The following is a 16,806-nucleotide window of genomic DNA, read 5'->3' as shown; positions in this document are numbered from 1 at the left end:
TTGGATGGATGGATGGATGGATGGATGGATGGATGGATGGATGGATGGATGGATGGATGGATGGATGAGCTGATCACTGGCTGTGCGCGTTGCCGCACCTGCTGTCATCTGCAGTGAAGGAAGTAGCAACATCTACAAAAGCCGAAGCGAGCAGCGCGTTCAATTAAAATAGCCTTGTTCTATATTTTTCCAAATTACTTTGCTTAGAAAACAAAAACAAAAACTGCTTAATTACGTATCGGATCCAGCCCATTTCTGTCCAAATCACAGAGACGCTTATTCACATTGGATCAGTATCATCACAGGACCTCAGAGTTCAGCAAAATATAGAAGGTAATTTGTGGGGGAATTTTTACTTTACAAATTACTGACATGGCTGATTTGCACGGGATTAACAACACAGACAATCTCCGTAATTATTACAAAAAACATGTGGTCCCTAGGTAAAACTAATCTTGTGTGAATAGGGCTTTATTCTCTACAACAAAATGTGCCATAAACGAAAGTGTAGATGTGCTTTCAATGAAAGTTCAAATGGACTATGTTCATCAGAAATTAAAGATATAAAGCTAAAGGGAAAATTAAATCAAACGATGCATACACTGTGAAAGTTTACATAAGGATAAGGAGTTCTTGATAACTATGGTGCAGTGTAAGGCCTCTTCAGCTCAGATCAGAAAAAAAAAACACAACAGAGCTGAAGACTGGGGTTAAAACTAATGACTTCTTTGACTAACAAGACAACAGTAAACACATCCATAATATAAATGATACCCCATTACCAGCAGCCAATCAAAAGCAAATTTATCACCTTGTTTTGACCTGTGAGAACAGAGCTCTCCCTGCACATTCATATTAATTTAAAAAGTAGCATCGTTAGATGTGACATCCGTTCACACTGATGGATCAAAGATAAATATGATTCAAAACAATATTTCATCTCTAGAGGGATATTACTTTCCAAAACATTTAAGAAGATAGATTCAATATATCTCTTCCTCTTGTCATAATATTTTTTTCCCACCTTTGCATTTCTTCTTTTACCATTTATGCCTTTTATCTCAATATATCTTTCATTTTTCCTCTGCCTCTCTGGCATGGTTTGGTTCTTATCTAGTCTCACCACTATCTGGTGCAGGGGCGAGATAAGCTCGCATTTGCATGTTTAATGAACCGCACACACCTCGATTCCCTTCAGCATGAAGGGACACACATACGCATGGGTGCAAACACGCCGCTGCTGTTGCCCCCGAAGGCCTCGGTCTCCTTGCTGCTGACATTAGAGTCACCAGCTGCTGACACCTTCAGGAGCAAATATAAATAACAAATGGAGCAGCAAGCTGCAGAGAGGATTTATTTGGCATAAACGCATCAATTCAAAACAAGAAGGAAATTACAGGCCTAGCAGTCCTTGAAGTAATGCACATTGCCCACCACATAAAAATAATGAAGCTGTTGCAAAATCTGTTGGTGATAAAAATAAATTTTGAGGATGACTTTTAGCTGCTACCATGTCAAAATTTAGCTCAGCAGCTGTAAATTTGACTATTGCAGTCATTTTTCTTATGTTGGCTAAGCTAGATTAGCTGTGGCAGCCATCTTGACTTGAGTTGACTCCTAAAGTTATTACATTTTAAATGTCCAGTCAATTATCTGAGAGTTTTGATAAAATTTGCTCAGTAGTTTATAGCATACTTTGCTAAATGTACAGTACATCAACATACACGCACACATACACATGCATACACACGCATACACACAAACAGAAAAAAATATATATTGGTAAGAAACTCAAAGGTGCTTAAATGGTTTTAAATTTTAAGGAATTTTCAAAGCTTGAAATGTGCACTGTAATTTTTTTTTCTTGAATACTGTATTTTCTGCCGTACACGCACTGCAAGTGCATAAGTTGCATCAGTCCAAATATCCAAATATGACCAATAAAGTGGAAAAAAATCCATAAATGCATTGCTGCGCCAAATACGTTGCGTTTGTTTTGCGTCACCACCATAGGCGTCACAATCATATGTGGGAGGAGGTGGAGACACCTCTGGGTTGCTCGCCAGTTTAGCGAGCTTAGTGTGGGCACTTGTTGACCGAGGGGTTGATCATAAACATGTATACATGTAAGGAGGATGCTTGAGAGAAGTGGAGTGGTACGTCTGTAGCATCTTAGCTTAGCGGTAACTGTGATGCTGTAAGACGCTGCAGGTGTAAGAGACGCTGTGTATTGAGGTGCATTAAAGTTGAAATGTCTTTAAAACGGCTGAATTTACACAAACTTGGTGAGAAACATGCTTTAAGTGGAATTAAAGTTAGGAAATCTAGATGAAATGTTGCTTTTTTGTACACTGGTGCACATGCATGCACACAGACCCACACACACACACGCACACACTATAGTGTCCACCCCCACATTACAGATGCTTCTGACACCCATGGTCACCACTGACTACCCAGTAATGTGGGCCGAATCCGGAAACGTGGGTCGAACCCGGGAATGTGGGCCAGTGTGTGCCAAAAATCAATTGGCTGCCAAATGGCGGCCACGGGAGCGTGCACGGGAGGACTTTAATAATAATTTAACAATATTAACACAATTATTTGTTTGTTTGGAATTATAGTAAGGGTGTGTCTCGGTCTAACTTTTCCTTAATAAATGCACTTTATTGGTCAAATCAGCTGCATTTTCAAAAGTCGATACGTGGAAACAGGAACGCGTAGAGGGCCACTCGCTGTACATTTCTTCAAAATTGATGGTTGCTCCAGGTGAGCTAGAAAAAGGTGGCAGCTAAGGCAAACCGTTTCTGTCAATAGTAGCCACTTTTACGTATTACATGACAATTGGCATGCCATACTACTCGAGTGCCATATAGCGGCTGAAAATGGTAGTGTTCAATATTTTCAGTCAGAATGAATGAAAACGGTCATCTCAGGCAAAAAATGGTTTATAAATATGGGAAAAATCCATAAATATGTTGATTGGCGTATAAGTCGCAGGGCATGCAAATTATGCAAAAAACTGTGACTTATAGGCAAAAAATACAGTAACTTTTCTTCAGTTCCTTATACAGTTTTGTACGGATATGAAGAAACAAAGTGAAAATCATGGCTGTGAGGGAATTTAATTGTTTGTTTGAACAAACTGGAATCTGTCAAATAAATATGATGAATACCTGCCTAGTTTGTTTCATTTGTTAGCAATACCAGGTTCAAGCTTCTGTAATCAATTCATATAATCAACAGTAATCAATGCAGCACAGACATCTAACTAAATAAAACAAGTCTGAAGCCCCAAGGAAAGTATTGCTGACTTTCCTGAGCTCTATAAAGCCCAAAGAAAACCTCTTCCATGGAAATGTATTGTGCAAATGGTTACACAAAGGCTTAGCTGTGGAGATTATTTTGTTTATTTTTGGCTAAAACTCCTGAATGTCTGACTTGTTCTACATCCAGTGAACTTGGAAAAAGCCCAGGCATAATTTGGGCATAAAAGACAGATAGATGGGGGGGAGTTGAAACAACACTGCGAAAAGCATGGAGATAGATAGACAGTGAGGGTGACAGCGCTGTGACAGATGTTGCCACCTGCCATCATTTTTCTCCACTCCTCATAGAAATGCATCATCAGTCATTAGGGGGGTAGCATGACTTGCTGCATCATCATCACTCACGCAGACACACACTTGAGCCCAAACACCAGGCTTATTTTAAGGTGTAAAGCAGCAGCCTATAATTTGGGTTCTCTCTATGCCACATTTTGCTGAGCTTATAAAACCGCCTGCAGCTAATGGTGTGATGGATACTTCTATTATCACCCAACACAAGAGAAAGGAGTGAGGTACAGTGAGATAAAGGAATGTAATTAGATAGTATTTTAGTTGTGGGGAAAACAGAAAACAGGAGGGTGGACTGGCAGGGGAAAACACAGAGGATCAGACAATGAAGTCTAAAAGCTGGATACAAATAAACTGAGACAATAAATAAAATTTAACACAACTCAGAAATAAACTCGGAAATGGACCTGCTCAGTGTTTAAACCATTATCAACAGAGTGGCGTATTTATATATGACACATTGCCCATTGACACACTGACCTGACTGAGTATTATTGGATTTGGTACCTGGATGATTGAGCATGAACTTTGTTGCATTGACACACTATTATACCGTATTTTCCACTGTACACATCGCACCGTCCTATAAGTCACATCAGTCCAAATATGTCCAATAAAGTCGAAAAATACATAAATATGTCACTTCGCCATATACGTTGTATCTATTATGCGTCGTCGCTGACAACGTAGAAATGTGGGCCGAACCCGGAAAGGTGGGCTGGCGTTGTGCCAAAAATCAAATGGTAGCCGCAGGAGCGTGCACGAGAGGACTTTAACGAGATTAACACTTAAAAACAATTGTTGGCTCGAAATTATAGCAAAGGTGCATCTCAGTCTAACTTTTGCTTAATAAATGCACTTTGACGGTCAGATCAGCTGTATTTCAAAAACCGATACGAGGAAGTAGGCGTGTGCACGGAAGGACTCGCTGTGCGTTTCTTCTAAATTTAACAAGATAACCACCTCAAACAATTATTTGTTTGCTTGACATTATAGCAAAGGTGTGTCTCATTTGAACTTTTACTTAATAAATGCACTTCAATGGTCAAATTAGTTGCATTTTGCCTGAGTGGAGCAGCGAAATGAAGCTGATTTGACGGTTCCAGGTGAGCTGGATGAAGATGGCAGGGTTTGGCAAGCCGATTGCATCATTAATAGCCACTTTTACCTATTACATGACACAATGGCATGCCATACTACTCGAGTGCCATCTAGCAGCTGAAAATGGTAGTGTTCAACATTTTCAGTCAGAATGAATGAAAACGGTCATATCTCAGCCAAAATTTGGTTTATAGATATGGGAGAAAATCAATAAATATGTCGCTTTGGCATATAAGTCGCAGAGCATGCAAATTATACAAAAAAACTATGACTTATAAGCAAAAAATAAATAAATACAGTACAGAAGTCTATAGCAAAGGTCCAGACAAGCAAAGACCTTTAACTTGATTTGTAATCTTGACCTTGATGTTGGAGTGATAAAAAGTTTGTGTGTTTACAGACAGATTTTACCGTAATCTGCCGTTGATAGGTGTTTAAAAAATACAATCATGATGAATGATTGATCAGAATTTAGATGACAAAGACAAAAGTGACTTTGTTTTTCTTGTTCAATCTTTAGTTTAGTAAAGGCATTTAAAACATCTTATATTAATGCACGTATTAAATGCTAAATTATCTTGAATTAGTTTTGGAAAATCCAAAAGATAAAAAGGGAAGTTGCCCATAACTTAACAAAATTAGAAGTATCATCCTGCAGCCAGTAAAGTAACCTTTCCAAAGACAAAATAAATAAAATGTTAAATTTTGGTGCAGGGAAACAGTTTTACCGAGTCATGACCTGTTCAATCTGTTGCAGGTGTGATCAGCTCCAAAGACAAAGTCAAGACGGAGAACAGGATCAATTTTTTTTTGCAAGAAACTTTCCTTAAAAGAAGTTTTGAGCAGAAAGTGAGTTGGTGAGGGTGCCCCAATGTGCGACACAGAAGGAGTGAAGCTGCTCCCCTGTTGGTATGAAATGAAATGTCACGACAAGACTGGACTAAATAATTCCCTCCATGCTCTGGGGCTGGAAACCAAGACGCAGGAGGACGAGCGTGTCTGTGAGAGTTAAGAGTGACAGCTTTGTTCAGTTTCTCCCCTTATTCTCTGTGTATCCCACTCTTTCACACACACACACACGGTATCTCTTGGACACTCTGGCTTTACCTCTCTCTGACCTACCCCGTGGGTCTTTGGACAGATGTGTAAGCCTGAACAACACAATCAGAAAGCTGTTACTGCCCCAGGACATGAACTTTACACCTCAGCCTCCTCCCTCTTGCTCTCAGTTTTTCATTCTCTCTCTTTCACACTCTCACAAACAGAGCACAAGCACCAACAACATTGTGTGCATGTGTGTAGCTATAGTATAGAAAAGTTTATCATTCAGATATTAGAACTCATTTATGATTCAATTCCATGTTATTGTCACTCACAAAGCACAGACTGAAAAGCATCTCTCATGCATTTACATCCCATTTTTAACATGTTGAATCCTTATAATGAATAATTAAAGTTAAAAGCACCTAACAGTTGTGACATGTTCAGTATTTAAATGTTTTCATTTTGTTGTAACTGTGTATGATTGCTAGTAAGAATGTCGTTTTATTTAATGTCTTTTCCATTTTTTTTAAGTAACTATGCTATCAACATCTTGGTCACGTCTGTTTTTATGTTTTTTTGTAAATGTGTTGATATGAACACCAATCCTATCAAACAACAAACTAAATAAATAAATAAATTAATACTTGGAGCATAGATATGTTTACTAAAAACTGTTATAAATCTGCAGCATGACAGCCTCATAAATGCACGACAGCAGGATGTTGAATGCATACTCATCTGTCAGCTTGCAAATTATACCAAATTACACATTATTTATATGTTTCAAATCCCATGCATCATATGAACAGCAGGTTATATTACCTGGCTAAAGACAATACCTAATCACCATTACTTATTACAATTTGTTCAAAGTACCTGGCACATATTTGGCACTTACCTGACATGTAACTGGTATTTGCAGTGTATTGTAGGGTACATACAGTATACATGTGTGCTAATACGTACCAATAATTAATTGGTAAGTATCGGGCATCACCCAGTACATACCCAGTACATACCTACAGTAGAACTTGCCTAGTATGAACCAGGTATGTGATTTGTTTTACTTAAAAAGTAACTTATAAGTAGCAGGTATGTAACTGGTGTGTACTGATAAGTATGTATTGCTTCTATATAACTTTAAAGAAAAAATAAAAAGTTTTGTAATATTTATGTCAACCAATGGAAATATGTGACAAACTTGCCCATCAGAACTAATGCATCAGTAATGTATTTTATTTTTTTATTTTTTTTTTGTACGAAGCTGCAATCAGACCAATTAGATACTTTTTATTTGGTTAATTATGGTACGTCACTTTTTTATGAGAACCCATTAATTAAAATGTAAGTATGCCGTTTGTAGTTCTGTGAGTTTTAATATAGTTTTCAACCTAATGTACTCTGACTAAAACAAAGCATTTGGAAAAGCGATGTTGTCCGTATTGCTTGTAAGGAGTTTACGTGCAAAACCTCAATTTTGTGCGATTATCCTCGTGTGAGCTGAATTATCTACATTAAATTACCTTCAATGCTGAAAAGATACACGCCATTAGATTTTAGATTTAACTTCCTACTCTTCACTTAATTTATTTTGGAGTTAGTAAACCACACTGTGGGTATTCCAGAACAAAAAGGAGTATTTCTGTATTTGCATACAGAGAGATGTTGAGAAGTGTTTGACCTGGGCTAAATTTGGGTCGTTGTGAACTCTAAAAGGGATAAAACAAACTAGAATCGCTTTCAACCCAGAAAGAAATAAAGAGAAAGGGAGAGATCTGAAAGATATATAAAAAAAAAAGACCAAACTGATTTCATGTGGAGTTTATGAATTTGTGATTTTTGAGTAAATTAACCTTCAGTCTTAACCTCATATAAGGACATAACAAATGTATAAATGAATAACACAATATATTTTGCAGTCATTATTTCCTCATAAACTAATCCTAATTGTCCTCTGTCTCTCTGTAAAGGATTATAACCTGCTCTTTTAGTGTTCAGAAGCATGCTTCAGTTTATTTGCAGAGAATTTCTTTAATACGTATGAAAAAGCACAGCCTTACCTTGACTTTATACCAAAGATTAAGTGGTATACATTTAAAAGAGCACTGATGGTTTGAGCTTCACTCCACAACCACTGAGGTAGAAACAATATATTTAAAAAAACTGAAAAGCAGCTGGAGCCATTGCTTCTCCCTGGCTGCCGTTTAGCACTAATGTTAGAAATATGATAGATTAGACCCTGCATGGATGTGGCTCTGTGCTTGCATGGAGGTGTGTATGGGGGGGCAGCTTGTGCCACCATCTTGTAAATTGCTGTGTCACGTGCCGACAGTTAGTGTGAACAGATGTGAGTCACCACTGCCTTGGGTTTCTGCACAACAGTCAGAGATTTTTGTGTCGAGTCCTCAGGTCTGAGGAGTCCGTGGAGATGCCTGCTTTTTTTTTATTGAGGGAAACCCAACAAAGGGTACGTGGGGTCAAGCAGCTGCCAAGAATACACGCGCACAGGCATGCAAAAACAAACGCACAACCTGCTCCAAGCATGTAAAACAATGACCTACAAAGGCTCAAGTATGTAAAAACCCATTTATTGGTGCATTTACATCTACAGGGTAATAAACTGGCTTTACTTCAATTTCGTTCCTGGACCTCAGTCATTTGTCTAAGAAATAATTTTCTCATTATTTATAGTATTTTAATCCTTTGCCATAAGCTTTGTTTAATGGATTGATGAAACCAAAAGCAGCCAAATATTTACCATGAACTGGGTAAGGTACATTTAAATGAATACATAAAAATCAACCTTTATTTGAAAGAAAAATAAGATGGGACAAGCAAGCGGCACAAATCCAAACTTGAGGTAGGACGTAGCACGACGTCCTTCGGACAGAAAATGAACAGAGGAAAATCTGGTAACAACTGAAAACCTGAAACACTTTGACAGTAAATAACTGTCACCGGGCTAGTGGGATTAATAAACTTGGACCCTAGAGATTAGCATAATGTTAAACAAAAAGAACAATCCAACAGGATGCAAGAAAAAAAGAACGAAGGACACAACACTAAAGCAATTAGCGCCAACTCACTGAGATCCAAAGGGTTACCACTGGAGACAAAAGGAAAAGCTTATCTCCTTGAATGGTGTTGAAGTCTCTGATTATCCAGATTTATATTTAAATAACATTCATTCAGTCATACTTTATCTGTGAAATGGGAGCCCGCTGAAGTTCAGTGCTAGCTCTACATCACGGCCGGGCAGTTCACCCCTGTGGTGTGAGCAGAGATGATGCAGGACCCGGCCACGCAGGGAAGCCAATTAAATTGTGTAGTGTAGGGTAACACATCATACAACATAAATAGCACACCCTGCAATCCTGTTATAACTGTCAGACAACAACTAGTGCATTGCTAATGTGCTCCAGGTGGAACATCCCCCTTACATTTTTTTCCAAGTTTGCAGGCAAAGGTTTTAGATGTCATAACAGTTAAAACAACAGGAAGTTCTAAGCCAGTAAATGAGCTCGTTCTCATTCAGAGACTGTGTACAGTTAAGCATCGTCACAACCCTATTTTATTGACTTACAATAATGAGGTAATAAAAAAATGACGACTTTGGATCCAAGCCATGTTATGCTTGTGTTAGCGCGTGTAAAAGAGCAGACAGTGTGTATAAAAATTCTAACATGACACAAAAGATTTAGCAGGGGGGAGATAGTTCCATGTTTGAGAAATGTAAGTCATCAGTGCAGATGTTTTTATCAAACCTGAATGCATTTGTATTAGAAATGTTAATATAAGACCTTTAAAGCATAACCTGTTCTCAAAAACTGCTGTACCGTACTTTCCGCCGTACACATCGCATCAGTCCAAATATGTCTAATAAAGTGGAAAAACACAAACGCGTCGCTTCGCCGCATAAGTCGCATCTATTATGCGTCACCGCTGACGCGTCACCTTTGCTTTGCGTCACCGCTGACCACCCGGAAATGTGGGCCGGTGTTGTGCCAAAAATCAATTGGCTGCCAAATGGCGGCCGCGGGAGCTTTAACAAAAATTTAACGAGATTAACACTTAAAAACAATTATATGTTTGCCGAAATTATAGCAAAGGTGTGTCTTAGTTGAACTTTTCCTTAATAAATGCACTTTGACAGTCAAATCAGATGCATTTTACCTCTGCGGGGCGAAATGCAGCTGATTTGATATTTACTCCAGGAGTTCCATTGGCCTGTATGGCAATCCAAGTGGCTCATTAATAGCCACTTTTACCTATTAATGAGACACTTGGCTTGCCATATGAGTTGAGTGCCCTCTAGCGGTTGAAAATGGTAGTGTTCAATATTTTCCATCTCGGAGTGAATGACATCGTCAGATCTCAGACAAACATTGTATTATAAATATGGGGAAAACACATATTAGTCGCTTTGGTGTATAAGTCGCAGGACTTGCAATTTTATGCAAAAAGGTGCAACTTATACATAAAAAAATACAGTACCTTTCCTTGAAGGAATGCATGTCACCCACAACCTTTCATACTATAATGAGAAAAGAATGAATTATAGATATTTCAATGAAACCCTGTAAATCTCATGATATACGGTGAAGTCTCGTGAGCTGTGTTAGTACTCAGAGTATGTGTTGAGGAAAGGTGTCGGCTACTATCACACCAAATTTTAGCTCAATATCTGCAGAAATTATTGAGCTATGGACATTTATGTGTTGATTAAAGTATTTTAGCTGTCGTATTAGGTTAACGCCACGTTAACTAATTGTATTAGTCATTGTATGGTATGGTTTTATGTTTTTCTGTAATATTTTATCGATTTTTTGTTATTATTATTAAGATAAAGCAGTAAGCAAGACTCTTGGAAATGCCTTAACTGTATTTGTATTAGCTCACCATGTTGTAAAACCTAAAATCACCCTCTTTTTTTTTTTCCCCCACAGTTGAATTTGGTATTCAGGTATATTAACAAATGATGGAATTTAAGCAAATAAATCAAACACATACGTATATATATATATATTGTAAGACCCAGTTGGAACCGAGTAAACAAAGTGAGTGAGGAAAGTTTAAAAGTTTTTTTGTTTGTTTGTGTTTTCCGGTGAACATAGTTTCTGTACTTCCCTCAGGTTTGTGTACTTATACAACAAGCTGCCTGAGGGAGTCAGGAGCATGCTGGATTTCTATGAATCAGACTCTTTGACATGACAGCAAAATCACCAAACACAAAAAAACATGCCCGCAAACAGGAATACGTACATCCACAACCCGAGACAAGTGAATAATTTATCACAACTTTCCACCAAACTTTACTTCTACTCAGGAGTTGGTGTGTTTTTTTTCCAGGGAAGCGAAGCTTGTAAGAATATTTAACAGATAACTCATAGAAGAGGGGACAAACTGGCCTTAACGTTTGAGCTGCTGGCAACAAATAAATCAGCATAATACTAAAATACATTTTCTTTCCTCCATAACATCCCCAAGTCATTCATGTTCCCTCGTTCTCTGCACCAAACAGAGCTCTTTACTTTAGATAAAAGTAATTTTGGCAGTGCAAAGGTCAGACATATAATTGGAGTGATATTTCAAAGGGCTCTAAGACTGTGGCTAATACGTTCATTAATTTTATAATTTGACAGAGGGAGTACAAAATGTGTTTTCAAAAAACTTTGTGTTCTTTTACATATAATATAAAAGGCAAACACTATAACGGGTTTCAATTTTAATCACCCGTGGTTGTGTCCATGCTCACGTGACAGTGGTGAACCCCGACTGTTCAAGCTAGACCTTTTGTTAGGATGTAATCCTATGAAAAAAATGAAAAACTATATTGAAAATGTTTATATTTTATATAAAATAAATTAGATATTTAAAAGGAACATTCCAAGAAATCATCAGCCTTCAATGAAGGTGCTTAGGGCCCAGGTGCCCCTCTGGTATGTGACAAAAAACCCACAGCAACTGTTAAAGTGGACAAGAGTAAGATTCTACATTGGGTTTGATTTTCTTTCTTGTTAGCAAAATATATAAAGACCCACTGGACACCTTTTATTAAAACTAACAAAGTAATCACTGGATGTGCCTCTACAACCAAATAACATTTGGAGTCAACCCAGTTCAAGATGGCCACCGCCACAGCTAACCAACCTTAGCAAACACAAAAACAGACACCGAGTTATAATTTGGTGGGGTAGTAGCAGAGAGTAAAACACAAATTATAGTCCAAGTGCCCCACATTGTAAAATATATGATTTTAACTTTGCCATTAACTAAGTTTGCATGTAAAGTTAACATCATCTGTTTATCAATATTGCTCAAAAGCCGCTCTACGGACTTGAACGAAACTGAGAATTTATTACCTCGATGTCCTTTTAAATGTTGAAATCAACCCAGTTCAAAAGAGCTGCCACAGTTGATCAACCTTAAACTTAAAATGGCTTCAAAGGGTGTCCCATTACTATTTTTGTCTGACCGCGTACAAATATAAGTACTTCAGTTTGGGTATTTGCCGATACTTAGTGCCAATTAGAACTTAAACCTTACATGATGACTTTAGAAACACATTTCTTTTATTAGGAACACAGCAACATATCTGGGTTTTTTTTAACATCACCTAAGTTTATCTCAAAATATCTCTAAATTATAGACATTTTATTCTTTGTCATCAATTACTTGCAAAGTGGAAGAGGAAATTACATAACCAAGCATACAAGGGGTACTAGCTATAATCAGTTAGTGTTAACAGATCACTTGAGACCTTTGTTTTTAACTTTGGCATGAAAGGCAGCCAGCAACAAATGAAGGAATGATAGTTTGTAATTTTCCACATATTTATTTATAGGCTGTGTGCAAAACTCAGTCTCACTGGTAATCTACTGAAATATCATTTAGTTCGTTTCATGAGTGTGTAATCATATTTGCAACATCAAATCCATCCGGTTAACTGTATACCACGGTAGTAAAACAGTGTCCTTCAACAATAACATCCTCTATGCATCAAATGCAAAAAACCTGTTCAGTTTGGATGCAAGTGTATATATGTGTAAAGTGAAAGTAGTAAATAATAGAGCAGACTTTTTCCATCATAACTCAAGTTTAAGCAATTATATGCAAACAACTCAAATACAAGCATATTGTATTGTATATATTTGTGTAGGTTAATACATTTGTAAGTCCACATTTCCATGAATGCACTTTTCTATTATTTCACCTAATAGTGTGTGAGTGGCTTACTCACTGATACACACAGGTTTAGGTCAATCACACGAGCAACTGTTTTCCAACCACAGATGTACAAAGTACCAGCCGCCACAAAAAACTGTGTTGCCTGACACTTCCACAAACACGTTTTCACGTTACCTGATGCTGCTCATGCTGCCTGCATCTGATCCCAGCTTGCATCTCTCCAGCTGGGTGGCAACAATATGACGCTCGGCCTCGAGTTCTCGAGTCAGACGTTCAAATTGAAGCTCCTAAAAGGACGGAACAAAAACAATGAGCGTTTTTTCTGAAACAATAAAGAAGTAAACAATCTAAATTGGATATATTCACCATGGCAGGAAGTCTATGAGCACAATGTTCAACAAACGGTTAACCCGGTTACCCGCTGCAAACTTCAGCTGAATATTTAAATATAAAATGCGTCAAACTATTAAAACTACAATACCATTAAAGACAGCTAATAACATTATGTTTTTGCTAACTTCCTGGTCTAAAATCTTAAACTCAGTTGAGTGATTTTTAAACAAATTTTAGAAATCATGATCATAATCGTTGTAGTTTATCAAGTTAAACATACAAAGCTATTGTTTTGGTGCAGACAAAAGTGAATACAAGAAATGCAAGATGGAAAATGAAACATATTTAGAACATTAATACAAAGCATAACTAAAGGGGAGTGGTGGTGTAGAAGCTAGAGATGGTGGGCCGGTGATCGGAAGGTCACCGGTTCGACTCAGTGTACCAACAATATCAAAATGTGGGTGGGATAGAGGAGGCACCCGCACCTGTCTCTCCACCCTCATTTGCTCCACTTTCAAATTCAAATTCAAATATACTTTATTAATCCCAAAGGGAAATTAATTGTTGCTGTAGCTCATCTTGGTTTCATTAGAGTTGTTCTAGATGCTGACGTCTTTGGGCAGGAAGGATCTCTTGTAGTAGTCTGTCCCACAGCGGGTCCGAAGAAACTGGCTACAGATGTCAATCTGTCCACCCAGACCCAGCAGGCCTCTCGGTCCTCTTGGGCAGCAGGACTGCCTGAATGTCGGGCAGAACTTCTCCCTGAGCAAAGGCCATTTCTCCTAGCAGCCTGTCAAACCCTTTATTGCCACAGACTTAACTGCAGGTGCCAGGAGATGATCTTGTTCCTCCCACCGTCACAAGCTGCGTTTCCCGCTACCTCCAAAGATCTCTGCAGTCAGGCACTCAAGCACTGCCTCCTGGTAGACGGGAATGCATCCACAGCACCTCTTTTTCAACTCATTTGGGATTTGAGGCTGTAGTTGAGATTTGAGCTTTTGAGACGTTAATCAGCTGCTCCCAGTTGTAGAAAACCACCCTGTTGTTATGGTTACGCATCATAACAAATGTCCAAAATTTAAAAAAAGTTTCAGTAAAAATCCTGCCAGCAGCACAGCATCTGATACCAGAGGAAGTAATCATCCAAGAAAAGCGATTTGCATTCAGAAAAAAAGAGTAATTAAAGTTTTCAAAAGCAAAATCTTGAGCAAGGATTTTTTTATTGTCATACCAGCTCACATTTGCATGTTTATGGTATAAAACTCAGACTCAGGTCCCAGATCAAGAAGCTTAAACTGTTTCTGAGCCTGGTGGTCTTGCTCTGAATGCTCCTCAGCCGCCTGCTTGAGGGGAGGGGCTGGAACAGACTGTGTGCAGGATGAGTGGAGTCCTTCATGATGCGGAGCACCCTCCCCCTGCATTGTGAAGTTTAAAGTCTGAGGTGGTGGGAAGGCTGCTCCCCACAGTCTTCTGTGCAGACTTAATCACCCTCTGCAGAGCCATCCTCTCAGCAGCAGTGCAGCTGCCGTGCCACACGGTGATGCAGGTGCAGAGAACGCTCTCCACCACACACCGATAGAAACTCCTCAGGACAGAGCTCCCAAGTGCAGCTCTCTGCAGCTTCCTGAGAAACTAGAGATGCTGGTGGGCCTTCTTGACCAGACAGTAAGTGTTGGCTGTCCAGGTGAGGTCACTGGATATATGCAACCCCAGGTACCTGTAGCAGACGGCTACCTCCACAGCTGCTCCTCCGATGTGTAGGGGATGAAGAGGATCCTTTTTCCTTCTGAAATCTACCATCATCTCCTTGGTCTTCTTCACAATGATGCAGAGATTATTGTCTCTGCACCAGATGTTCCACCTCACCTATGTATTTGGACTCATCATTGTTAAGGGCAAGGCCCTTAAACCCCACCATCTGCTCCCCCAGGTGTCCTAGATAGCAGCTCTCTGCTCCACACAGAGGGCTGTGGTAGCTCGGTGGTCTGTGGTTGTGTCTGGAAGGGCATCCGGCATAAAAACAATCGCCAAGTCTTCGTGAGAGCTAGTTCGCTGTGGAGACCCCTGAAGAAGGAACAGCCGAAAGAAAACAAAAATATTAAGTATAAATAAAAACCTAGGATTCTTCGAAGGAACATAATGTGCACCACATTTTATGACAGTTTTAAACAAAGATAATTTTTAATGAGGAAATATAGATTTTTTTGGGGGGTGGGGTGGGGGTGGGGGGGTTAAACCTTGACCATACAAACCATCCAGTACCTTTACATGATGTCTTAGTGCTTGGAAATTGTGTTGTGAATGACTGTCAGCTACTAACAACTAAACTGAGGTCAGTATCTGTAAAACTGACAATGTTACAGCCATTTTTGTGTTTTCTAATTTCAGCTGGCTGTGACAGTCATCTTGATTTGGATTATTTGTAGATGCATTTATTTGTAAATGTCAACCCACTAAATTCTCTTTGTGTGTTTCATTAATATCCATCATTTATTTGATGAGATATTTACTAATGTACAGACAAACCACACAGGCAAAAACATTATCACTTCACTGCCTTCAGCAGTGGGTGATTAAAAAAAAATCTGAAAAAAAATGTCCAATAGAAAAATATATGGGTTGTATACCAGCAAGAATTCTCTGTATTTGCCTTAGTTAAGCATCAGTGCCTTATGTGATACAATTCAGTCAGTCAATGTTATTTAAGTTGCAGAGTTCACAGTTGTTAATGAGTGCCACCGCTCTGGGGAAAATGTTGGCATGCTGTGTTGTGTGAGCTTTGATGAACGTAAGTATTTTACTAAGTGGAAGAGGCTAAAGGAGGTGAAGCCCAGGGTGAGAAGGACCACCTATTATTTTGCCAATAACAATTTGTCTGCCGTTTGTTAAGTGTCCTAAGGAGAAGGCACAGTTCAGCCCATGATCCGCTCGCCCTTCTTGACATTGCGCTGGAGTTTGTTTTGCTTTTGTGAGGTAGAGGACTCATTGCAGTGACGATGGACTCAATGCTCAGTAAAATTGAGCCATCAAGAAAAATGATGGGTTGAATTTCCTCAGCCCCTGCAAGGGATGTTGCAGCTGAAACTCCCAGGAAACAAACTCCGGTAAAACAGACTAAAGAGAACAGTCAGAAGCAGCTGTGGCTCCTCAGTACTGATGATTCTGATATGCTGACCTCAACTGGTCAAAATGTCAATATGTTGAACAGTTTTAAAAGAAAGTATGGCAAAGAATAAGAATGATAAAACAAAAACAATGTCAAATCCGAGTTTATCAGGCAAAACAAAACATGATCATCTTTTTGCCTCTGTTGTTTTGATTGCTTTCTGGCTTAGGCTACTATTTACATGATAAATATGAACAGATATAGAGCATCCTGCATAAGCATGTGAGCACCTACCTTAATAAAACTAGCCTTTTTTTCAGGTTGGTAATTTACAGCTTTTATTTTATTGATTCATTCCAGATATGGCAAAACCATTGCACACTGCACAGGGTGTATCGACACCAATATGAATCT

At 38.7% G+C, this 16,806-nt stretch overlaps 1 protein-coding gene across 1 annotated transcript in view; it reads right to left on the bottom strand.

The window, feature by feature from the left end:
• The window catches only part of ctnnd2a (catenin (cadherin-associated protein), delta 2a), a 359,158-nt gene that overhangs the window by 225,521 nt on the left and 116,831 nt on the right, over positions 1 to 16,806 (bottom strand). The window contains exon 3 of the mRNA XM_037694504.1: positions 13,125 to 13,237. Coding sequence (XP_037550432.1) covers positions 13,125 to 13,237 — 113 coding nt within the window. The remainder of the gene's footprint in view (positions 1 to 13,124; positions 13,238 to 16,806) is intronic.

This window comes from Nematolebias whitei, chromosome 20 (genome assembly GCF_014905685.2).
Source record: "Nematolebias whitei isolate Nwh7 chromosome 20, NemWhi1, whole genome shotgun sequence".
NCBI lineage: Eukaryota > Metazoa > Chordata > Actinopteri > Cyprinodontiformes > Rivulidae > Nematolebias > Nematolebias whitei.
The sequence above is the reverse complement of the archived record's forward strand: the minus strand, read 5'-3'. Positions and strand labels throughout refer to the sequence as shown.